This window comes from Trachemys scripta, chromosome 3, assembly GCF_013100865.1.
Source record: "Trachemys scripta elegans isolate TJP31775 chromosome 3, CAS_Tse_1.0, whole genome shotgun sequence".
Taxonomy (NCBI): domain Eukaryota; kingdom Metazoa; phylum Chordata; order Testudines; family Emydidae; genus Trachemys; species Trachemys scripta.
The window spans coordinates 74,374,445-74,400,387 of NC_048300.1; the positions used below are offsets into that span (position 1 = coordinate 74,374,445).

Below are 25,943 nucleotides of genomic sequence, written 5' to 3' on the forward strand. Positions count from 1 at the left end.
GGGCACGAGCCCCGTGCGCTGCGTAGTGCCAGGCACCCTCCGGGCAGGTGGCCTCCACTCCCCGCGGCAAGGGGGCCGCTGGCGCAGCAGCCCTGACAGCGCCGTAGGAAGGCATTGGGCGGGCAGACTGGGGCACCAGGGGCTCGGAGCAGAAACATCCCGGGCCGCTGGTCTGAGCTTTGGGGGGCGGTGCCCATGTACGCGCGCGGCTCCACCCCCGGGGCGGGACCTTTGGGAAGCCTGTTGGCTCACGCCCATAACAGCCTCGCTTTCGCTCTCCGCGCGGGGCGCTTGAGCCTCACCCAGAGCCGCCAGGAGCGGCAACGCCGGAAGTGACGTGATATCGATGGGCTGGGACTGGTCGTGCGCTCCGCTCTGCTGCTCGCTTGTCGCGGCGCTTCCCGGAGCGAGGTCGGGCTACACTGAGCTCCCCCCGCCCACCCAGATGAAAACTTCTAAAGCAGCGAAAGCGCCAAGGCCCGCGCCGCGCGGAGCAGGGTGAGAGCGCGCGGCACCCGCCCCTTCTCAACCGTCGCCCCCGCCCCGCCCCCGCGCGTGCGCTCCGGGTCCGAGGCCGCGGCAAAGCAGCTAGGGGGGAGCGAGCTGGACAGGCCGGTGCTCGCCGCGGGAGCGGGGATCCCGGTGCCCCCAGTCCCGCCCAGCCTCGCCTGTGGGTGCTGGAGGAAGGGGCCCGCCCTTTGTCTGCTGCCTCCTGCCCGGTAGCGGGGTGAGGGGATGGCGCGTCACCGCTCCCAGGCCTGGGGAGGAGACGTCCAAGGACCCGCGCGCTGCTCATACCCGGGGGGGGGGATCCCGCCTGCAGGGGGCGTCCCGCGTTGGCACGAGGTGCGGGCACCGCGCCGCAGCGTGCCCGGAGTGACACGCCTTCGTCCTGCGTTTGTCATACAGGTCTTGATCACGTCAAAAGCACACAGATGGTCCCTGCAAAGCCCCGGGCTCCCTTTCATGCCCCCCCCCCCGTATTGTGCAGGGTGCTGTCACTCAGTAAGTCTCAAAGCCCCACTGTAATTTTGCACAACTGAAAATTTAAATAGATCTGGAAAAAAATAAAACACCTGACAGTAAACATGTCAAATTATTAGGGTGACCAGACAGCAAGTGTGAAAAATTGGGATGGGAGTGGGGGGTAATAGGAGCCTATATAAGAAAAAGACCCAAAAATCGGGACATCTGGTCACCCTATCAATTATGTACAGGGAAAAAAAATCAAATTCTGTTAAGTCTAACTATAGTATATGACTTGAACTGTAATCTAAAGATATAATCTGCTAGCTGTGTATAGAGAGATAGCAAGCACAAAGAAAAGATGAGCCTTGGAAAATTGTACAATATAGCCTACATACTCTACAAGAATGCAGAGTTGACTTTAAAGTGCTTTTACAGCCACCTGATTGTGGGGCTACCCAGGTGTCAGTTTTGTTTCATGCCCTTGCTGCAAGTTAGAACTGATCTTAGATTGTTCTCTTGTAGCAGTTGCCAATGGCCATGTTCCCTGTGCTAGAGAGGCCAAGAGGAGGGTGGTTAGGAGCCTCTACTGCATCTCTATGGCACCCAAGGTTTTCCATAGTAAAGGGCCATTATCAAGTAACTAAATCCACTGGATTTAGGGAGCTCTGTGCTACAAGATAGACTCTAGTGTGGATCGACTCCTTAGTATTTGCATGTTGTAGCTAATATGGGTCCCAGGATATGAGAGAAACAAGGTGGGTGAGGTAGACGAGCTCTGCTAAGTTTGAAGGCTTGTCTCTCACCAACATAACAAAAACCTTATCCACTCTGACACGTTAGTGGACATTTGTAGCTATACCCATGAGAACATAACAAAAGGACTATTGGTCAGTCTCAGTATGGCCATTCATCTTGCCCAAGATCCTGGCTTCCAACAGTGGCCGATGCCAGATGCCAGGGTGACTAGAACAGGGCTATCATTGAGTGATCCATCTACTGTTGTTCAGTTGACCTGCTGGCAGTCAGAGGTTTAGGGGATTGCATCCCTGACCATCTTGGCTAATAGCCATTGATGAACCTATCTGCCATGAATTTTTCTAATTCTTTTTTTAAATACAGTTATACTTTTGGCCTTGGCAACATCCCCTAGCAACCAGTTCCACAGATGCATTGTGTGAAGTACTTCCTTATGTTTGTTTTAAGTCTGTTGTTTTCATTAGATGACTTCTGGTTTTTGTATTGTGTGAAGAGAGGTAAATAACACTTTCCTATTGGCTTTCTGTACACCATTCATGATTTTATAGACCTCTGTTATATCCCCCCTTAGTCATCTCATTTCTAAGATAAACAAACATTTTAGTCTCTCCTCATATGGAAGTTGTTCCATACCTCTAATAATGTTTGTTGACCTTCTCTGTACTTTTTCCAGTTCTTTTTATCTATTTTGAGATAGAATAATCAGAACTACAAATAGTCTTCAAGATTTGGGATTTATACAGTGGCTTTATGATATTTTCTGTCTTATTATCTATCCCTTTTCTAATGGTTCTGAATTCTGTTAGTATTTTTGGCTGCCACCGCACATTGTCTGAAACCATGGCCTCAATTATCCATCTTAACTCCAGTATCTCTGTGTTAAGTGGTAACAGCTAATTTAGACTCCATCATTTTGTATGTATAGTTGGGATTATGTTTTCCAATGAGCATTACTTTGCATTTATCAGCATTGAATTTCATCTGCCATTTTGTTGCCTAGTCACCCAGTTTAGTGAGATCCCCTTGTAATTCTTTGCAGTCAGCTTTGGACTTGACTACTTGGAGTAATTTTGTATTGTCTGCAAACTTTGCCACCTCACTGTTCACCCTCTTTTCCAGATCATTTATGAATGTGTTGAACAGCACGGGGGACCCCACTATTTACCTCCCTTCACTGAAAACTGACTACTTATTTCTATCCTTTGTTTCCTATTTTTTTAACCAGTTACTGATCCATGAAAGGACCTTCCCTCTTATTCCATGGCTGCTTGCTTTGCTTAACAGGCTTTGGTGAGGGACCTAGTCAAAGCTTTCTGAAAGTAAACTATATCCATTGGATCACCCTTGTCCACATGTTTGTTGACTCCCTCAAAGAATTCTAATAGATTGGTGAGGCATGATTTCCCTTTACAAAAGCTGTGTTGACTTTTCCCCAACATATTGTGTTTATCTATATGTGTGATAATTCTGTTCTTTACTATCCAGTAGTTTCAGACAAGTTGCCTGGTACTGAAGTTAGGCTTACCAGCCTGTAATTGCCAGGATTACCTTGGGAGGTTTTTTTGAAAATTGGTGTTACATTAGCTATTCTCCAGTCATCTGGTACAGAGGCTGATTTAAGCGATAGGTTGCATATCACAGTTAGTAGTTCTGCAGTGTCATATTTGAGTTCCTTTAGAATTCTGGTAAATACTGTCTGGTCCTGGTGACTCATTACTGATTAATTTATGAATTTGTTTCAAAACCTCCTCTACTGACACATCAATCTGGGACAGTGTGAAGGGTTAGATCACAGAAACCCCCTTGGGGCTGTCAGCTGATGTGCCAAGGCTACTTCTGCCACTGCTTTCCCTGTCAGCTTGTGACTCCAGAGCCCTGCCTGGATGTGCCAGACACGCTTGTTGTCCCCAAACACAGACCCAGGTCTGAACCACGTCCCACAAACTGCATGCTTAACTGAAAGCAGCTTAAGAGTTCCTGCCCAACTCCCAATGGGGTCCAAACCCGAAATAAATCCGTTTTATGCTGTATAAAGCGTATACAGGGTAAACTCATAAATTGTTCACCCTCTATAACACTGATAGACATGCACAGCTGTTTGCCACTACCCCCACCCCGGTATCAATGCATACTCTGGGTTAAATAATAAGTAAACCATGATTTTATTAAATACAGAAAGTAGGATTTAAGTGGTTCCAAGTAGTAACAGACTGAACAAAGTGAATTACCAAGTAAAATAAAATAAAACACGCAAGTTATGCCTAATACAGTAAGAAAACTGAATACAGATAAAACCTCACCCTCAGAGGTGTAGACTCCTCTCCTTCTAGTCTGGGTCCAGCAATCACTCATACCCCCTGTGGTTACTGTCCTTTGTTCCAGTTTCTTTTAGGTATCCTTTGGGATGGAGCTGCTATCTCTTGAGCCAGCTGAAGACAAAATGGATGGGTCTCCCAGGGGTTTAAATAGACTTTCTCTTGTGGGTGGATATCCCTCCTTTCCCCTGTGTAGAATACCAGCTACAAGATGAAGTTTTAGAGTCACATGGTCAAGTCACATGTCCATGCATGACTCAGAACTTACAGGTAGCAGCCATGTTTCTCATGCTACCTTGAACGTCCTCATGTAGACTTCTTATGTGGATTGGAGCCTTCCAAGATCCATTGTCCGTTAGGTGCTTCTTGATTGGGCACTTAACTTTGCAAATTCCTTTCTAAAGAAGCTGACCAAATGCCTTACTAAGGCTATTTAAAATCAAACAAGTATACAGCCAATATTCATAACTTCGAATACACTAATGACACATGCATACAAATAGGATGAATATATTCAGTAGATCATAACCTTTACATAGATTTGTTACATGGCATATATAGCATAAAACATATTCCAGTTATGTCATATATACATTCATAAGCATATTGTCGTCATAAAACATTATGGGTGCAACGTTATAGATAGTTCCTCAGATTTGTCTTCTAAAAAAGAATGGCTTAGGTATGGGAATCTCCCTCAGATCCTCTACAGTGAACACCACTGCAAATAATTCATTTAGCTTCTCCGCAATGGCATTATCGTCTTTGAGTGCTCCTGTAGTGCCTTTATCCTTGATGGCCCCTCCGATTGTTTGGCAGGCTTCTTGTTTCTAATGTTATTTGCAAATACCTTTTAACTGAAAGGTTTATAGAAAAGTGAAGTATTGTTAATGCTTCCACTTCCTGTATTATTGATACATCCACGTATTTATGAACAGTTATGCCCACTCTGCTCCCCTGTCATAATGTCATTCAAGATATAGTTGCTTAGCTCTTAATTTTTTTCTTCAATTAATTTCCTCATCTACAAGATTGTTATTTGTCTTAAGAAATTCAGCACTAAGTTTAATTTCTTTTACATTTTTGCTGCTTTTAACACACGGTCCAGTGTCTTTGAGATAACTGATGCTTTAATTTACAAAATAGTTTCCCTTAAACTTTTGAACAGTTGGAAAGTGTTTTAGCCACATGACTCCACTTAAAGTTATTGGCTATAGTGGTTATTTCCTCATGCAACGTTTTGAAAATTTACCTGTATTTGTAAATTTAGGAAATGGTTAGAATTATAAGTGTGCAAGTGATTTCTTTTCCTGAAAATATTGGAGTTGGTTCTCTAAAACTGTTGCACTTCCTAAAACCTAAAGTTAGACTAGTATTGGCGACACTGAGCCCTTTAGCAGTATTGAACGACAGCAGATGAACAATTTCTTCTCCTTCTTTTAATAGCAAGGAATGTGAGAGAAATGAAGCAGGTGCATCATCTGAAGACTATGTCATTGGACAAGTGGTCAACAGTTTGTTTCAAAATAAGTCCACAACATACAGACCACACCCCCTGGCACATCTTTTTAATGCTTCTGAGTCTGAAACACAGCCAGTGTTTGTTGCTGTGCCAAGAGTAAGTAACTTTTTTATATATATATTGTTACTTCATTGTAAATGAATGACCCTTCTCATAAGAAATGGTTTTGGTTTTGCCTTTAGACCAGGCAGATTCTATTGAAAACTTCTTTGAATGCTGGGATCTAACTTGCAGTTTTCAAGTGTCTGACTAGTGCTCCTCGTCTGATGAAGACAGTGAATATAAATAAAATCCATATATCAGAAAACTAACTTGTCTGACAGTTGAAGGAGGTAGTGGCAGCTTTCCATATATATCTTCTGTTCCCACAGGGGAAGCAAGGTTTTACAGCCATATAAATAGGAAGAAAGCAAAGAAAGAAGAAGTGGAACCGCTGAAGACTATAGCTGGAGTGGAGATTAAGGATAATCTAGGCATGGCACAATATCTAAACGAATATTTTGCATCGGTGTTCAATGAGGCCAATGAAGGGATTAGGAATAATAGCAGCGTGACAGAGGGGGATACAGGAGGGGGGGATTACCGTATCCGAGGTAGAAACCAAACTTGAACACCTTAATGGGACTAAGTCGAGCGGACTGGATGATCTGCATCCGAGAATATTGAAGGAATTGGCGCGAGAAATAGCAGGCCCCTTAGCGATAATTTTTAATTAATCTGTAAACTCAGGGGTTGTTCCATTAGACTGGAGAATAGCTAATGTGGTTCCTATTTTCAAGAGAGGGAAAAAAAGTGACCCGGGTAGCTACAGGCCTGTTAGTTTAACATCTGTAGTGTGCAAGGTCCTGGAGAAAATTCTGAAGGAGAAAGTAGTTGAGGGCCTTGAGGTCAATGGCAATTGCGACAAGGTTTTACCAAAGGCAGATCGTGCCAAACCAATCTGATCTCCTTCTTCGAGAAAGTAACAGACTTATTAGATAGGGGAAATGCGGTGGACCTAATATACCTTGATTTCAGTAAAGCGTTTGATACTGTACCGCACGAGGAATTGCTGGTTAAACTGGAAAAGATGGGGATCGATATGAAAATCCAGAGGTGGATAAGGAACTGGTTAATGGGGAGACTGCAGCGGGTCGTATTGAAGGGTGAACTGTCAGGTTGGAGGGAGGTCACCAGTGGAGTTCCTCAAGGTTCGGTTTTGGGACCCATTTTATTTAATCTATTTATTACTGACCTCGGAACCAATTGTAGGAGTGGGCTGATAAAGTTTGCGGATGACACAAAGCTGGGAGGTATTGCCAATTCGGAGGAGGATAGGAATATTCTGCAGGGAGACTTGAATGACCTTGTGAATTGGAGTATCAGAAATAGGATGAAATTTAATAGTGAAAAGTGTAAGGTGATGCATTTAGGGATGACTAACAACAATTTTAGTTACAAGCTGGGGACGCATTGGTTAGAAGTAACGGAGGAGGAGAAAGACCTCGGGGTCCTTGTAGACCGCAGGATGACTATGAGTCGACAATGTGATGTGGTGGTGAAAAAAGCCAATGCGGTCTTGGGATGCATTAGGCGAGATATATCTAGTAGGGATAAGGAGGTGCTGCTTCCGTTGTACAAGGCGCTGGTGAGACCTCATTTGGAGTACTGTGTGCAGTTCTGGTCTCCCATGTTTAAAAAAGATGAACTCAAACTGGAACGGGTACAGAGAAGGGCCACTAGGATGATCAGAGGAATGGAAAACCTGTCGTATGAAAAGAGACTAGAGGAGCTCGGGTTGTTTAGCCTGACCAAACGAAGGCTGAGGGGGGATATGATTGCTCTCTTTAAATATATCAGAGGGATAAATACCAGGGAGGGAGAGGAATTATTCCAGCTCAGTACTAATGTGGACACGAGAACGAATGGATATAAACTGGCCGTGGGGAAGTTTAGGCTTGAAATTAGATGAAGGTTTCTGACCGTCAGAGGGGTGAAATATTGGAACAGCCTTCCGAGGGAAACGGTGGGGGCGAAGGACCTGTCTGGTTTTAAGATTAAGCTAGATAAGTTTATGGAGGGAATGGTTTAATGGGATAACATAATTTTAGTCAAAGGAACAGCGTGCCATGGCAGGTAAATAGTATAATGGCTAATGAGCGTCAGGCTGGAGAATCTTGCCTAAGTGCTCGGGGTTTTACTGATCGCCATATTTGGGGTCGGGAAGGAATTTTCCTCCAGGGTAGATTGGCAGAGACAATGGAGGTTTTTCACCTTCCTCCGCAGCATGGGGCAGAGATCGCTAGCAGGAGGATTCTCTGCTAATTGAAGTCTCTAAGCCACAGGATTTGGGGACCAACAGCAGAGTCAAGGGAAAGGGTAGGGACGGCTTTGTGGCCTGCATCATGCGGGAGGTCAGACCAGATGATCATAATGGTCCCTTCTGACCTTAAAGTCTATGACTAATAATGTCTTCTTCATCTTGAGTCCCAAAATAAAAACAAACAAAACAGTACACATAAATGGGGAGAGTGAACAAATATTTTAAACATATAGATATAATAGTGATGAAGCACTCCTTACAGGTCCTTTGTCAGTTCATTAAAGACCAGCAAGTGCCCTTAGCTTCACGGAGTTAACCATATCTGATTATTAAATTAATAAAAGACAATATGTTGGGCTTTTGTATTTAAAACTAGCTAAAGGCCTGGCATATGATGGAGTGTAACTAATACACTGTTGTGGTTATTCTGCATGCCATCATATTTCCTCATTTCATCATCCTGAATGTTAGTATGTTTGGCCAGTGCAGGGGTAGTTGTGGTATCTTACTGTTTCCTCATTAATTATTTACAAGCTGTTATAGAACTTGTATAGAAGATCAAATTTTATTTTATTTCCACAAAAAGAATTTTTTTTTTCAGTTGTGCAAAATTACAGTGGGGCTTTGAGACTTACTGAGTGACAGCACCCTGCACAATACGGGGGGGGGGGGCATGAAAGGGAGCCCGGGGCTTTGCAGGGACCATCTGTGTGCTTTTGACGTGATCAAGACCTGTATGACAAACGCAGGACGAAGAAGAAAATGGAATGAAAGAATTACAGAAAACTTTACTTGCTAAACAGCAATTTCTGCCCTTAATAGCATTGTAAGACAACTCGCATTCAGATGACTTGTAGAAAGTAAGCAAACTGGCTTCTGGTTTGTTGTCAGATGATCATCAGTTGAGTGATTTGAAAAACCTTTGACTCTTTTTTGATATCTATGCATTATGAGCTTTTGATTGGTGTATGATACATCCAGATTGTTGTCCATTGAAAAATTTTCCCTACTGAATCAAATCATTAAGGTTTAGAAGTTATATTAGACATACTGTCAATGCACAATATGATCAGTTTTGCTTGTTTTCAGATCCTTTCTTAATTTAGCATTTGCTACATATCTTCAGTTTCAGTTGAATTTGAAAATAGTTATGCAATAAATAGCAGTTAAGTAATTTTTAAACGTTTTAGTTTATTTTTAAAACAAAAAATGGGAGCTGACAAATTCATAGGAAAAACTTTTGTCAACTTTTTAAAAGGAAAATGAACATAAAATATAAAAATTAAAATAGTTGGCAGCATTTAATTAATCAGAGGAGGTAAGAATCCTGCTTACATATACAGTGCAAGAAATTATAATGGCTATGTTCATTTCTTCCAGTGTTTTTACCCCAAAACCAAGATGATTTATAAACTTTATGGGTTCTCCAATCCAATTGTAAGCTAATGTATAATCTAACCTTTGCAGTAATATTGGCACTATTACTACATCTAGATTGAATTGTCACAGAAACAACAATACTTTATCTACCAAGCTGTAGAAGTGATGCCATTTTTACTTTTGTCTGCTCATGCATGTATTACAGAGACTGAGTGATGACAGTTTAATGACTTTGCTTTATCTTAAGATGGGAGTAATGTCTTTATTTCTGACATGGACTTTTTTTTTCTTTAAAACAATCATTCGGGGAATAGTATGTGGATGCACAGCACATTAACATTCTTCCATGTTTGCCAGTATTATTTTTATTTATGATCCTATGCAAATTGAGAAAAATCAGTTAACATTGCAGACTTGTTGAACAAAAAGGCTTTTTAAAATACCTTCGTCAGCTTCATCAGAACTGTTTAAGCGGTTTTGTGACAGACTTGGGCCAACATAGCACTTTTCTTCTCTTGTCTCCAAGGAGCATGAGATACAGTTTCTCAGTGATCTCTTATCCATGAATCTGCCCTGATTTATACTTTACAGTATGTAAAGGAAGGATTTGGCCCCAAGAAAAGTGTGGGTCACATCATACTCTTACAAACTGAGCCTGACCCTTCATGAAATCACTGTCTCCAGTGGTCTGGGGTGTGGGAGTTTGAGAGATCACTTTCAAACCTCATCTTGAGTATCTGTCAGAACTATCTGTCTGTGCCACCGAAATGGCCAACTTAGAAATGATCTACCAGAAGTTCATGAAAACTTCTAAAAGTTTACTTAAATTTTATCTTGATTGAATAGTTTTGATCTTCACCTTTTTCTTGCTGGTAAAAACAGTGGTACTAAAGAGACCTTTGTACTCTAGAGGGTACTCTTGTTCTGAATTAATCTCTGTGCTGCAAGACTGCAGGCATTTTTATTTAAATTTAAGAACCCTTGATTACATCAACATTTTGGATGCCCTCCAAGACTTCAGTTAAAATAAAATAAAATAAAAATGAAGATTCTTCTGTGTACTTAAGTATTTCGTTATTGAATGTACTTGGATGTCATATAAAATATTCTGTAGGTGTTGATCACGTGGTAGAAAACATTGAAATGGCTTTTCAGCGTGTCATATAAAATGAAGCTATGTAATAGCTTTTCTGTTTTGTAACAGGTCATATATTAAAGAAATAAACTTTTATACACCATACAATTTTTTTTAAGGCGAATAAGAAACGAAAGCATACAGAAGTGGAAAGGGCAACAGAAGATCAGAGCTCATCTACTAAACGAGAACCTCCTATAAAACTGAAGAAAGCCAAAAAGAACAAATTGTCTATAGCAGAGAAAAGGTTGGCAAACAGGTACGTGAACACATTTTTAAAATATGATGCAGCTTAGCCTCACGTAGATAGGTCAAAATCTTGCTGTTATAGTTACATCAGAGAATAAAAGGCTTATTTGTTCTGTTTTACTATTTCTAATCTTGACTTTAAAGGGACTATGGATAATTTCATACAGACTGTCCCAATAGGGAATAAAATCCCTCACCCTTTGCGAGTTAAGGACAGAGACTGTCTGGAACATTAATCCCCTACCCTGAGAGACATAGACTAAGGTGTCCTCTTGCAGGAGGTGTGTTCCCTAAGGTTACAGTCTGCTTTATACAAGAAAGAAACCTAAATCCCAAAGAGGAGATGTGCTGGTAGATGAGCAGCCTGTCTGTGACTTTCTTCTCTTAGCAATCCCATTACCCAAGAGGCAAGTTTGCTGTTAGAGCAACCCTCTGTTATGTTGTCTATTCCCTTAGAAATGTATGTGTGAGCGAGGTACTACCATTCCAGTGATGAAAAAGTTATTCTTTGTATTAGCCTGTTGACAATGAAATTCGCTCAGTTCCAGCATTTGGAAATAAGGTTACCACTGTGTATGCTCTCTGATACATCTGTTGCATCTTTAACTGACAGCCTCCATATCCAAATCTGCAGTCTTACATTTGCTGTTTCTGCTTACGTCATCCATAACATTTGAGAGGCTGCTTTTAAAACTGAATAGGTGTCAGTTATTGTTCACATAACTTTTTTGGCATCTGTCTTGGATAGACCGAGATCTAGTAGCATGTAGACAGAGAACTTCCCCAACAGAGTGTGTGTGCCTTGAATGTTAGAAAGACAACAACTCACTTTTAGTCTTAATTTAGGTAAAATAATTGAATTGCTTTTAAAATTTTAATCTGCATCAGATTGATTTATTTTTGCTATCTACTCAGTCACACCTATCAAATGGCAATAATGACCACTCAATACACCGGTAAATAATTCCTTTCAGTGTTATGGTCAGGATTTTTACTTAATGTATATAACATTTCAATCCTTCCATTAAAAATGGAAGTTGTCTTGTCATTGCACCTGTACAATTTAATTTATAAATACAATTTAAGAACAATTACAATGAAGAACTTCCCTTTTGTGACTGTTATGAAAAGCTTTAATTTTTTTCAATCTGGTTGTGTTTTTCACTTGTGCCAAAGAGAGTGTGCATTGGAACAGGCAGATGAAAAAGAGGAAGAAAAAGGGATCAAGGTCAAACAGAAGCTAAAAAATAGAACATCTCAAGCTGTCACCAAAAGCCTTGCTAGTTCAGCTAATGAAATTGATGTAAAACAGTGCAAGAAGAAAAGTCAAATTAACGAAGCTGAGGAGATGCTAAAGAATCAGAGAACTGTGTTTGTTGGGAATTTACCTATCAGCTGTACTGTACAGGTAAGTGAATAGTTTTCTGTGGGCTAAAGGGAGCCGCAGCAGGTCTTGGTTTAAAGGTACTCTCTCAACTTGAAAAGGACAGTTGTCTGAAAACTGACACTTATGACTGAGAGATGCTAGAGAGAAAATATCTTCATGTATTTCGTGCATTTGACACCACTTTGTATATAATTACCCTGCTTCCCTGTATAGTTAATGAATTTCTCCCTTGCTGAAAAAATCTTTATAAATGTTAAGGAGGATCAGAAAGACCTACAGTTTTTGTAAGGAAATGTTAAAATCAGAGCATATCATTTACAGGATGCTTTATCAGAAACTAGACATTTAAAACAATTAGTCATTTTCAGAAAAACTTCAAATTGACGGTGTCTTTTTAATAAATGAAAGGTCTTGGTGATACTTTTACACTAGTTACTGAGGGGCAAATTCTGTCCTTAGGTGCATACAAATGGCTTCCTTTGAAGACTTTGTGATTGGTGAGCCTGCATCTAAGGGTAAAATTTGATCCTTAATTGTTCAAGTCTAATAAGGGAATAGTCCTAAAATAACTCTGGCAAGATAGAAAATTTAAACTTTACTCTTCATATTCAATCTAGAAAGTAGAGTCTAAGCTAATTCCAGAGATAAGTGGGTTATATTAAAAACTACAGCTACTAGTTAGATATGAGTTTTGGCTTGCCCATGATTGTACAAGTGCCCCTCAATTAACCAAATGGTCATTTTCTGGACCATAGATACTTCTTACAGAAAAGACTTAAAAGAAGAATATATATCTGCATTTTCCTATATATAGTTATATTGTATACTCACTGGTTGTCTAGTTTTTTCCTAAATATACAATCTTCCACTGTTACTTCTAACAAATTGTGGATATTTTAAATTGATACATGTTTTGCTTCTTTACTACCAGTACCAGAGAAATAGGGGAAATTAGGATTAAATAGGTTACTCTATTACAGGGGTCGGCAATCTTTCAGAAGTGGTGTGCCGAGTCTTCATTTATTCACTCTAATTTAAGGTTTCACGTGCCAGTAATACATTTTAATGTTTTTAGAAGGTCTCTTTCTATAAGTCTATAATATATAACTAAACTATTGTTGTGTGTAAAGTAAATAAGGTTTTTAAAATGTTTAAGAAGCTTCATTTAAAATTAAATTAAAATGCAGAGCTCCCCGGCCCAGTGGCCAGGACCCAGGCAGTTGAATGCCACTGAAAATCAGCTCACGTGCCACCTTTGGCACGTGTGCCATAGGTTGCCTACCCCTGCACTATGTTGTGTGTGTGTGTGCATATATATATATATATATATATATATTGCATTTGAGTCTAGAAATTCCTGTTATATGATATGAAATGTGCAAATTTCAAATAAATACCAGGAGCATGGGGGAAGGCGGGTGAGAGCAGGGCCGGCTTTAGCAAGTGCGGGGCCCGATTCCTGGGGCTTGTACTCGCCGGGCGGCGCTCCCAGTCTTCGGCGGCACTTCGGATTGGCGGCCAGGGGAGGCGGGTCGCGGGGCCTGCTGCGCTGCGGCCGGGGTCGCGGGGCCGCAGGGCTTGCAGCGCACTGGCCAGGGTCACGGGGCAGCAGCGCTCTGGCCAGGGTTGCGGGGCTGTCGCACTCCAGCCAGAGCTCCGTCCGGGAGAGTGGGGCTGTGGGGCTTGCCGCGCTGCAGCCGGCGCTCTGGCCAAGGGGAGCGCGGCCGCCAAAGACCCCGGAGCAGACCGCTGCCGGGGTGAGTAAAAAAAATTAAAAAGGCACCTAAGGCGCAGGGCCCGATTCCAGGGAATTGGGCGAATCAGCCTAAAGCCGGCCCTGGCCGAGAGAAGCTAAATTCAGACCGGCTTCTTTTTCTTTCATCAGCTGGAGTCTGCAGAGAATTTGGAACCCAAGGAATAATTTTGATGGTTAAAGAAAATAAATAAGGATCATACTCGTACAATCTTATAGATGTTTCTTGTATTTAAACATCCAGAGTGCTGAATTCAGTTTTTGCACTCAGTATTTTTCTTGCTTTTGATAGAGCAAAAGCACTACAAGATATTTTGACCTTTTTCCTTATCTATCTTATAGTAGTAATTCATAGAAATTATAGGATTGGAAGGGATGTTGTAATGGTCACCTAATTCCTCCTACCTTATATGAGTGAAATAAAAATGCTTTCTTATTCAGCAATAATAATTCATGTTACTGGGTTGAAAAAATGAACTGAAAAGACATGCAATTTCTGTTTAGATGCTGAAGTCAGTTTTTAAAGAATATGGACAGATAGAATCAATTCGATTCCGTTCTTTGGTATGTTCTTTCCTCTTACATTATATGATAAAAGTAGTTGTGTAATCTTAAAGGATAGCATTCATAAATCTTATATCTTTTAGTTCACTAGCCATATTTCTTGACTTAGAAATGCTTAACTTGAGCCTTTTGAGAGCAGCGACTGGCTTCTGCGGTACACCTTGCTGTCAACACAAATTGTTCTTCGGATAATAACACTTGATTACATTGTAACCACGTTCTCTTTGGGAGAAAAATGTCTTGAAATATTGTTGCTTGTTTTGCTAAAGATAATCTTTGATTGAAGTACCATAACACAGATTTAGAGGCCATTTTACAGAGCTAGCAATTTCATTGTAAATCAATGCTGTGTATAAATTAAAATCACCATGCTAGAATGCAAAAAACATAAACTAACCCAACTGATTTTCATTCTTTATCATTTTAATGTCTTCCTTGGAATTTCCCGTAATTGCTGTTTGAATAATTTTACCTGATAGAGCAGCTATATTATTTTGGGTGGAAATACCTGTTGAACTTTCCTCTACCTTAGTTTTCAAGCACAAATATTTGAAATATATTCATAAGCACAGTCAGGCATTTCAGCTAATGCTTTTTTTGTTTTGAAGGTTCCAGCGGAGGATACTTTATCCAAAAAGTTAGCAGCCATAAAGTAGGTTTTCCTTTGAATTTCAGATTTTATTGCTAAAGGGGAAACACATTTTTTTAACCTTTTTTTTTTAATGTTATATGTACACACACACACTTGGTCATGATTGTTTCCTTCCTATCTTTTATTTTATGTGGTTTTATCTTTAAAAATAATTATAATCAACTCTGTGTGTGTATATAAAATAGACAAAGTGGGTGAGGTAGTATCTTTTATTGAAACAACTTCTGTTGGTCAAGTATCAGGGGGTAGCCGTGTTAGTCTGTATCTACAAAAACAACAAAGAGTCTGGTGGCACCTTAAAGACTAACAGATTTATTTCTGTTGGTGTGAAAGACAAACTTTCAAGCCATACAGAGCTCTTCTTCAGGTCTGGGAAAGGAACTCCCAGTGTCACAGCAAAATGCAAGGTGGAACAGATTGTTTAGTATAAGTCGTTAGCACATATTGTAAGGGACCATTCACATTCAAGGTAGAGTGACCTGTTAATAACTCTGCAGTCATAGGACAAAAAGGAGGGCTATTGGGTTACAGATTGTTGTAATAAACCACAAACTCAGTATAAAATAGGCATTCCATGATGTCTGTGATAAAAATTTCTTAAATTCCTACAAGTAGTTTTACTGCTGTAGATAATCACTTGCCACTACACAAGTTTTTCTCTTTACTAAAGACCAGATTCTGCGAGGTACTAAGAATTTCCAACTCTCGGGGATTTCATTAGGGGTTGAGGATGCCAAGCAAGTTGCAGAAACTGGCTCTGAAAAAGATGACTGTTAAGGGGTGGCGGGGGGAGGGTAAAGGTCCTTTGGCTACTGTGGTAGATATTGCTATTGGGGCACCATCCCCTGGCTAATTGTATATTTAAGAGAACTGAAGTCATTACCTTAAATTACATCAAGGCTTGCATGATATGTGCATAGGACCATGGAGTGGGAGGGTGCAGGGGGAGAACCATAAGAATTGCTTAAGTAGGATAAACTTTCTGTCTTTCTCTTCAGGCATAAGATCCATCCTAATATGAAATATATTAATGCTTATGTGGTTTTTAAGGAAGAAGGTGCTGCCACTAAAGCTCTTAAAAGGTATGTTTCATTTTTGTTCCTCGTTAATGGCATTATATTTTGTGAGAATGGATTTACAGGATGTCAGATTACAAGTATGAATTGTTTAGTTTATTGTGTCTGACTCAAAATAAAAGCACTTTTGTTTAACTTTTTTTTAAACTGCCTTTGTTAAGAATGTTATATTTGAAACCAGTGATAGGTTGTAAACCAAACATTTTAGTCATTCATTGACAGTTTCTGTTTGCGTACTAAGAGCTTTCCTTTTTCTCTTGTGCTACAATAGAAATGGAACTCAAATTGCCAATGGATTTCACATCAGAGTTGACCTTGCTTCAAAAGCCACTTCTGTAAGTAATATACATGATTTCAGAAGAACTTTTCTATATTTGCCTACAACCTAGTAGCTTATTGTTGTTTTTCTTGTTGTTTTTTAGCATGACAATAAGAGGTCTATATTTGTGGGAAATCTCTCATATGGTAAGTTTAAATGGATGTTCACATTCAGTCAATATTCCATAATTTTATTTTTTCAGTAAATGTAAAATAATTGACACTTATGTTGATAGTAATACTTCCTTACTTGTTAAGATTTAGGGTAATATATATAAATACCTAAATATTAAAAAAACTTAACTGTGAAATGGCAAAATTATTGGTGGTTATAAATTTCTAGCAATGTAAATACATTGTTTTTCACCTTCTTTTTTGAGTAACATCCTTGTGGGTGTTCCATTTAAGGTGCACATGCACCTTTTTGTATCTTTGATCAGGGATTTTTGGTAGCAGTACCCGTTTGGTCCGCATGTGCACCCTAGTTATCCTCGTGCTCTGTATTGAGAGTATATAGGGCTGCGATGGACAAACCACCCTCAGTTCCTTCTCAACCACCTTGGCCTCAGACATAGTGTCTGGTGGTGCCTGTTTATTTAGCTAGCTACCTAGTTTGTACTTTATAGTGTAGTTAATCTTTAGTTTAATTCATACTAATAGATTAGATTTAACAGTTTATTTTTTAGGGGGGGGTGTCTGAGAGGCTTCTAGTTTCTTCCTGTGCCCTCTCTTTCCTGGAGGAACTCTCCTTCCCCTTTTTCCATGGGGCATGCCTAAATCCCCAGGGTTTAAGTATTGCTTCACTTGCCAGTTAGTGACAGCCTAACTGTATCAACTGCTTGGGGGTACTCACATGCCGTGTAAGTGCAAAATCAGCTCAGGATTGTAGACTTCCAGGAAAGACAGAGAGAGAAAACTTGGATTTCTCATGATGGAATGCCCCTGTGAGCTGCATCAGACCCAGGCTCAGATACCCTCCCTCTACACCAGCCTTCAAGTGACTACAGCATCCCAACGACCTCTGCAGCTGAATCACCTTCCAGATCTTCACAAGAGAGCTCTACAGGTGGTAGTGCCAAATCATCTGCCAAGAGGAGCTCCAAATCTCCTCAGAAAGAAGATGGCCCTAAGAGACTTGCTGTAGACGAGACCTCCGGCCTCACAAAGGGTTCAAGTGGCCTCCGAACCCAGGGTCCCTCTACATCTAAACCCTTCAGTACAGCTAAACCACAAGGGTACTGAAGCATACCTTGATACCATCTAAGCACGATCCAGATGCTAGGGACTCTAGAGACTCTGCACCAAGGAAGACGGTACTGACTGCAACCTCTACTTCCTCATTGCTGACTGATGGATCTGGGTACCACAGTCAACTGGTACCAGCCATAGGCTCCGACTTCTACTGGTGCCGGTGGGTGCTTGACCCCCCTCTGGCCCCGGCCCCACTTAGGGTGACCAGACAGCAAATGTGAAAAATCGGGACAGAGGGTGGGGGGTAATAGGAACCTATACAAGAAAAAGATCCAAAAATTGGGACTGTCCCTATTAAATCAGGACATCTGGTCACCCTAGCCCCACTCCACCCCTGCCCCACCCTCTCCCACTCCCATTCCAACCCCTTCCCCAAAGTCCCCTCCCCAACTCCGCCCCCTCCCTGCCCCTATTCTGACTCCTTCCCCAAATCCCCGTCCCAGCCCCGCCTCCTCCCCTGAGCGTGCCATGTTCCTGCTCCTCCCCCCTCCCTCCTGGAGCTTGCTACGGCTGTTTGGCGGTGACAAACGCTGGGAGGTAGGCAGAGGAGCAGAGACGCGGTGCGCTCAGGGGAGGAGGAGGTGAGGTGGGGTGGGGTAGGGAGCTTGGCTGCTGGTGGGTGCAGAGCACCCACTAATTTTTCCCCGTGGGCGCACCAGCTCCAGAGCACCCATGGAGTCAGCACGTATGGTACCAGCGCAGTCTGCACCACCCTCGGTACTGCAGGTTTCCACTGCTGAGACTCATCAAGTTTCTACACAGATCCACCTGGTACTGCAGGAATTCAGATTCTCCAGAGACCTATTAGTCTCCAGTGAACCTGTCTCTCCATTGTTGAGTGCCGGAAGACTCTCCCAGTAGCACAGCCTACTTTATCCCCAGTAACAAATCACTCATCGGAACCAACTGATTTCCTGGTGTCCATGGGAATGGACAGACAACCTACTACCCCACCATTGTCTCCCCCTCTCTTCTCCCACCTCCACATCACCCCTGCGGACTGTGGAGACAACAGTTCTTCTGACTCAAAATTTCTATCCAAGGTTCCTTCTGTGATCAGTCCAGGCCTGACTCTCTTGGAACCTTCTCTTCAAGGGACCCTTCAGACACAAACAGCTTCGAGCTGTTCCACATCCCCTTTGGTATGACCAACCTTGGGTGCCTCATCCCTTTATTTATGACCCTCCCTAATAGCCATATTGGATCCTTGGGTAGCCTACCATCAACATTTCTCCAGAGCACCTAGCTCTCAAATTGAGGATCAGAAAGAGCACTCTTCTGTCCCTCCCCTCACATCAATCCCCACCAGAGGAGGAGGAGTTTGAAGAGCAAGCAAAAAGAACTGATACAGAGACTATCCCTCAAACGGATATTTCTTCGTACTTCCCAGATGAAGCAGTTATGCCCTCCTTTCCCCCTGGTCACCCACAGATGATTTCAAGCAATTTCAAGATTTGATGAAGAGAGTCACTGACATTCTCCATATCCCCTTGGAAGAAGTCCAAGAGACCCAGCATAGACACTTGGGGATTCTTCATACACCATCTTCCAATCAAGTAGCTTTGCCCATAAAGGAGGTATTGCTGGAGCCTGCCAACATAATTTGGCAAACCCCAGCTTCTGCACCTCCAATTTCGAAGAGATCAAATAAAAAGTACTACTTTCCCACTGGGGGCTCAGAGTTTTTGGTTATGGTGGTGATTGGTTACTCAAAGGAAGCTCTTACACCCAAGTCAAGCTACTGTCAAAAAAGCTACAACTCTATTTGGCATGCTAGGATTTCAGCTCAGTACCAAGAAGTCCTCTCTCTTACCTGTTTAGTGAATAGAGTTCATGCTTCAATGTGCAGAGCTTGCCTACCGAGGACAGATTTCTTACTGTGACAGATTTGATTATGCAAGTCCACGTGAGCCCTCAGGTAACTGCCAGGTCTTGTTCGCAGCTCATCAATCACATGGCAGCATGCATCTTTGTCCCATTACATGCCTAGTTACATCTATGCTGCTTCCAGGTCTGGCTCAGAATGGTTTATACTCCCAACAGACATGGTTTGAACAAGCTCTTCCCTATATGCTAGTCTTTCTCGATTGGTGGAAGAATCCAAGTAAAGTCTGCTTGGAAATCCTCTTTGCCCCTCTACCTCCCACCATCATCATAGTTTTTGGTGCATGCCTTTTATGCCTTATCTGCAGGGCTCATCTTCAGGAACATACTATTGAGGGTAGGGGGACTGCCCAGGAATCTTCTCTCCATATAAACTTTCTGGAGCTCAGAGCCGTCAAGTATGCCTGCCAACACTTTCTTCCTATGATCAAAGGATAATTTGTACTAATAATGACAGACAACAGGGCCAGTATGTATTACATAAGTTGTCAGGGGCGAGCGAGACCCCTTCTCTTTGTGCAGAAACTCTAGTTATGGAACTGGTTGACAGCCCACCGGATTTTCAAGCTGTTTGTTTACTTGGCCTCCAAAGCACCATAGCAGAAGATCTCAGCAGAAACTACTTTCAGAATCAAGTGAGAACACAATAACTCTATACTAGAACAGATATTTCTCATTTCGGGTTTCCCAGAAATAGATCTCTGCACGCTTCCTGTTGGTGGTAGTGGCAAAAAGTTTTGCTCAAGAGGAGGTCAAGGTCACCATTCCTTGGAAGATGCCTTTCTCATATCCTGGTCGAAGAACCTAATGTATGCCTATCTTCCGACGTGTCTCATCCTCAGAGTTTTAAACAAAATCAAGCAGGATGGAGTCAAGATCATCTTAATTGCACCAACTTGGCAGGGACAGGTATGGTTAGTATACCTAATTCGTCTCTGCTCTTACTATTCTATCAGTCTTGCATTAACACCCAACCTTTTCATTCAGGACTCAGGAAACATTTTTCATCCCAACTTGAACACTGTATGACTCAAGGCTTGTTACCTGGTTGGCTCCTGGGGATAGAACTCTCCTGTTCCAGAGAGGTTCAAGAGGTTCTGTTGAATAGTAGGAAAGAATCAACTAGAAAAAGTATCGGGGTAGTCATGTTAGTCTGTATCTACAAAAACAACAAGGAGTCTGGTGGCACCTTAAAGACTAACAGATGTATTTGGGCATAAGCTTTTGTGGGTAAAAACCTCACTTCTTCAGATGCATAGAGTGAAAGTTACAGATGCAGGCATTATATACTGACACATGGAGAGCAGGGAGTTACTTCGCAAGTGGAGAACCAGTGTTGACAGGGCCAATTCAATCAGGGTGGATGTAGTCCACTCCCAATAATAGATGAGTAGGTGTCAATTCCAGGAGAGGAAAAGCTGCTTCTGTAATGAGCCAGCCACTCCCAGTCCCTATTCAAACCCAGATTAATGGTGTTAAATTTACAAATGAATTTTAGTTCTGCTGTTTCTTTTTGAAGTCTGTTTCTGAAGTTTTTTTGTTCAATGATAGTGACTTTTAAATCTGTAATAGAATGACCAGGGAGATTGAAGTGTTCACTTACTGGCTTATGTATGTTACCATTCCTGATGTCTGATTTGTGTCCATTTATTCTTTTGCGGAGGGACTGTCCGGTTTGGCCAATGTACATGGCAGAGGGGCATTGCTGGCACATGATAGCCAGAAAAACTTACCTGCAGAAATGGAAGAGATGTTACATCTGTGTTCTACCGACTCTCCCCCTCTTGGAGATCCTAGAGCAAGTGCCTTTTTGATTTGAAGAAACCAGGCCTTTCTCTGAGTTCTGTTAAGTTTGCCTACTGGACGTTGTGGCATTCCATTCTCCAGTGTTTGCTAACCCTTTGATGAACCTAGAAGTTGTAGGGTAATCTAACCTGTTTCCACACATCAGTGAGCCCACCCCAGCTGGTATTTGAACATAGTCCTTATTTCTCTGATGAAACCTCCATTTGAACCTTTGGCCACGGGTTCACTCTTACACTTAGCCGTGAAGATGGTTTTCTTGGTGGCTATCACCTCGGCTTGGAGAGATGGTGAGTTTTAGGGGCTTTGATGGCTGACATTCTCCCCCCAAGTTTTCCTTAAACACAAGGTATCCATCCAACCACACTCCCCCTGGTTTTATGTAAGATCATCTTGGATTTTCATATCAGGCTGTTCATCTGCCAGTTTTTTCTCACACAGTTTCATTGGTCTAGGGAGGATGCCATCCTAAGTTCCCTCGAAGCTGCACAGCTGCCTATTAAGCCCCAAGCCCTCATACCTCCGCACCCCAACCCTCTACCTCAGCCCTGAGCCCCCTCCCATGCTCTGAACTCCTTGGCCCCACCCCCACCAAATTAATTTTATGTGCACCAATATGAAGGTGATGCGTCACACACCACTTCCATATTGGTGCACATAACAAAATTCATTCCGCACATGGCTGTAAAAAATTAGAGGGAACACTAAATGCCATCCTTTACACCTTGGATATTAGGCAGGAGTTAGTAGTCTATTTGAACAGGACTAGATCCTTTTGGGCCTCTCCTCGATTATTTGTTTCTTTTGCAGACAGAGTTAACGGAACACCTACGTCCACCCACAGATTTTTCCAAAAGGGTTGCTAGTTGTATGTTCTCCTGACATGAAACTGCTGATATCCTGTGCCCTCCTAGGGTTATAGTGTGTTCCACCAGATCACAGTCCATCTTCGTTTCCATATTAAAGAATATTCCTATTGCAGAAATCTTCAGAGCTGCCACGTGGGCCTCAATCCACGCATTCTCAAAGCCCTGTGCTCTAGTGCATGCATCCCAGGCAGATATTTTATTTGGGACTGCCAACCTCCAGTCAATTTTATATCCTATTTCAAAGCACCCAGCTCCTCTACGGAGTATTGCTTGGGAGTCAGCTGAAGTGTAGCATCGATAGGGACGTTATTTGAAGAAGGAGAAGTTACTTACCTTGCACAGTAACTGGAGTTCTTTGAAATTTTTATCCTTATGGGTGCTCCACTACCTGCTCACCTTCTGCTCTGCTTTGGAGTCTCGTGTCTGTGGGACTTTGCAGTAGAGAACGAACCAAGGGTGGTTTGTCCGTTGCAGTCCTATATGTCCTAAGTACAGGGCACAAGGATGGCTATGGTGCTTCTGCAGACCGAACGGTGCACCTGAAGTGGGGCATCCATCAGGACAGACACCTTGAACTCAGTTACTGTAAATGTATATACTCGTTCATAAGCTGAATATTTTTGGTAAAAAAAGTGACACATCAAAGAGCGGGGGTCGGCTTATAAATGGGTCTACACCAAAATTTGATGATTTTTAAACTCTATAGAATCATTGAATTGAATATCTAATACATTTTCATTTTGTTTACCTGGAGCATCTGCAGACATGGAGCCCCTCAGCTCCCTGTAGCCATGGTTTGCCGCTCCAATTGGCTGGGAACGGCAAACCGCGGACACTGGGAGCTGAGGAGCTCCATGCCTGTAAACGCTTCAAGTAAACAAAATGTTCCAACCTGCCAGCGGCTTATCCTGAAGGGCTGGGAGCCAAAGTTTGCCAAACCCTGAAATATAGGGTCGGCTTATGAAAGGATCATACAGTTTTTGCTATTTTTACCTAACCATTTTGGGGGGTTTGCTTATAAACGAATAGGCTAGTAAACGATTATATACGGTAAGCTCTCCTTTAGTGCTGCTAAAACGTCATCATTTTCAGTTCTGATTGTTGAGTGAATTTTTTTGACAAGTACAATCAAGTTATTTAGATCTAAAAATTGACCTGCCTTAAAATCTAGATTGCAAAAATTATGTTCTGGTAACTGTTTTAAAAGTTTGTTTAGTAAGACTTAGAAAAATATTTTTTCAGTTGCTTCTGCAGAAGAACCAGTTCAATTATTTCCAGAGCGCACTGACATTGGGCTTGAAGTCTTGTCTACATACACAAATTTTATATCCCTTTAAGTTTACCTGTATAGTTAAAGCAGTACAATTCCCCACTAGTGTGAATGGATTTATACTAGCATAAACAGCTTAGAACAATAGATCTTATTCCTCTACGGCAAGAAGAGTAACCTGTACTAATTGAACTACATCCACACTAGTGATTGTATAACTAACTATATCAGTTCAAAAATCTCACACCTAACTGGCATCATTATACCAAGAGCATCTTCAGTCAAGTATATTATGTTTGTAAGAAGTGTCACATCAGGCCTATTATCATTTAGACTGATTATCCCTTAAGCACAAGTCAGAGCTATAGAAGGTGAAATAGCTGTTTCAGGTTTTAAAAAATACTAATTTTAGTTCCATTCAAACCACGGATGTAAATTGTTTGATAAACTGACATTTTAACCTAGGCTTTGTTTCTGCCTAATGATGTGTTCTATTGATTCTTAAAGCTTAATCTGCACTTTTCAAAGTAAATGTCCTAGTTTATGTATTCTCTGTTGTTAATGTATAGATAATTTCCTGTCAGATCAAATTTATTTGCCTAACTAAAGCATCTAAAATATGTGTATATGAATTTTAAACTATAGCAGAGTTTTTGGTAATACTCCTAAAGCTGTGTCTATTTCATTAACATAACCCTAACCCCACAGTGACTCCTCTTGCTTGCAGAAATTGAAGATGATACTGTGCGAGAACACTTTTCTGAATGTGGAAATGTAGTAGCAGTGCGAATTGTGAGAGACAAAAACACTGGCATTGGCAAAGGGTTTGGCTATGTTCTGTTTGAGGTATGGAAAGATAATGTTTTGAGAGACCAGGAGTTCTCCAAATACTAAATGAAGATCTGCCTGAATCTTGTTATGTTTTTGACTTTTACACAGTAATGGTAGTATACACTGCACTCTACAGACAGGTAGGAAGACATGTCACTTCTCTGAGCCATTTAATGTAAATTAAGCAGATACAACACAAACTAAGGGCTTGTCTATACTTACGCGCTGGTTCGGCTGCAGGCAATCGAACTTCTGGGTTTGATTTATCGCGTCTTGTCTGGACGCGATAAATCGAACCCAAAAGTGCTCCCCGTCGACTCCGGTAATCCTGCTCGGCGCGAGGAGTATGCAGAGTCGACAGGGGAGCCTGCCTGCCGCGTCTGGACTGCGGTAAGTTCAAACTAAGGTACGTCGACTTCAGCTACGTTATTCACATAGTTGAAGTTGCGTACCTTAGTTCGAATTGGGGGGTTGGTGTAGACCAGGCCAAAGTGTTGTGCACAAGAGGAGTTGTGGACTACTGATTTTTAAGGAGTGATTTGAAGGTGGAAAAGGGGAGGTCAGGACTCAGGACTGGGCCCTTGCATAGGGCCATCTCATGCTGTCAGATTTTTAAGTGGAACTCTGTCTCTTTCAATGGGAAGTTCTGTTTAATACTACCTTGGAATATAAGTGTCTGTGTTTTGGTGAATCAGGCTTTCAAAGCTAGTATTTGTCAGAGAGTAACTATGTATTGCATAGAGGTCTGCTCATGTTCCTGAACACAATACATATGCTCTATTATCCAGACTGATTTCTATTTTATAATTTTGCATAGGCAGAATGTATACAAAAGATTTCTGGTTTTATAGGTAATGTCTGTCCAATTGTTAACCTTCAAAACTAATGTGTTTGGTTTAATAGAATACAGATGCTGTACATCTTGCTCTGAAACTAAACAACTCTGAACTGAAGGGAAGAAAGCTTAGAGTGAAACGCTGCGTCGAGAAGGAGAAAAACAAGAAAAGTTCAGACAACGTAAAGAACTCTGGTCCAAAGCACAGATTTGGTACTTCATTAAAAAATACAAAAAAATATACCAACAATTCATTTGCTGGTGAAAAAGCAACCCCATTGAAAAAGAAAACAAAGAGACCAAAAAGTGTGACTAGAACAAAAGGTGGGAAACACAAATAATCTTGCCACATTGCTAATTTTGGAATTTGTAAAAATGTTTGTTTTTTAATAAACTCCAATGGAAAAGTGGTCTGTCAGTACTGTTTCTTACATATAAAGTTGTACAGTGGTGCCGTGTGTGTGTTTTCACCTGCAGCGCCTGATGGCAATATAACTCACTGGAAGGACACTTGTGTCCATACCCCTTGACTGAAACAGTAAGAGGGTATAGGTTCCAGACACACTTTACTCTTCAGCCGCTTTCCTCTTTAGAGATTCTTCTTCCTTGGAGATGTCTGTGTGAAATTACTCATACAACAGCTATCTTAATCCAAACAAGATGTATTATAAGCAGGAAAAATAAAAATATTTCCTTATCTTCCAGATTTACACTTCTTGTAAGTTAAGGTAATCTCACTCACTTAGTTGGATGTGGGATAAAGAGAGATCTTGGGTATCTAAAAAGCAAGTTCCTGTTCTGATATTATCAGTCAAACCTTTT

The 25,943-nt window shown here is 41.6% G+C and overlaps 1 protein-coding gene across 4 annotated transcripts; it reads left to right on the forward strand.

Annotated features, from left to right (window-relative positions):
* Positions 1-299: 299 nt before the first annotated feature.
* Positions 300-25,539, forward strand: RBM34 (RNA binding motif protein 34). Of its 4 annotated transcripts, none has more exons than XR_004645048.1 (11): positions 305-498; positions 5,487-5,658; positions 10,499-10,638; positions 11,805-12,036; positions 14,273-14,332; positions 14,941-14,984; positions 16,035-16,066; positions 16,332-16,395; positions 16,483-16,525; positions 24,183-24,301; positions 25,190-25,327. XR_004645048.1 is itself a non-coding variant. In XM_034765083.1 (11 exons), exons 1-11 carry the CDS (start codon positions 347-349, stop codon positions 25,460-25,462), a joined length of 1,383 nt encoding a protein of 460 aa, XP_034620974.1. In that variant the 5' UTR covers positions 307-346; the 3' UTR covers positions 25,463-25,539. The 4 variants fall into 4 exon arrangements, 3 of the variants coding, with proteins under 3 accessions (XP_034620975.1, XP_034620976.1, XP_034620974.1); XM_034765083.1 differs by having other exon boundaries at positions 307-498; positions 15,983-16,066; positions 25,190-25,539; XM_034765084.1 differs by lacking the exon at positions 24,183-24,301 and having other exon boundaries at positions 300-498; positions 25,190-25,539.
* Positions 25,540-25,943: the final 404 nt, after the last annotated feature.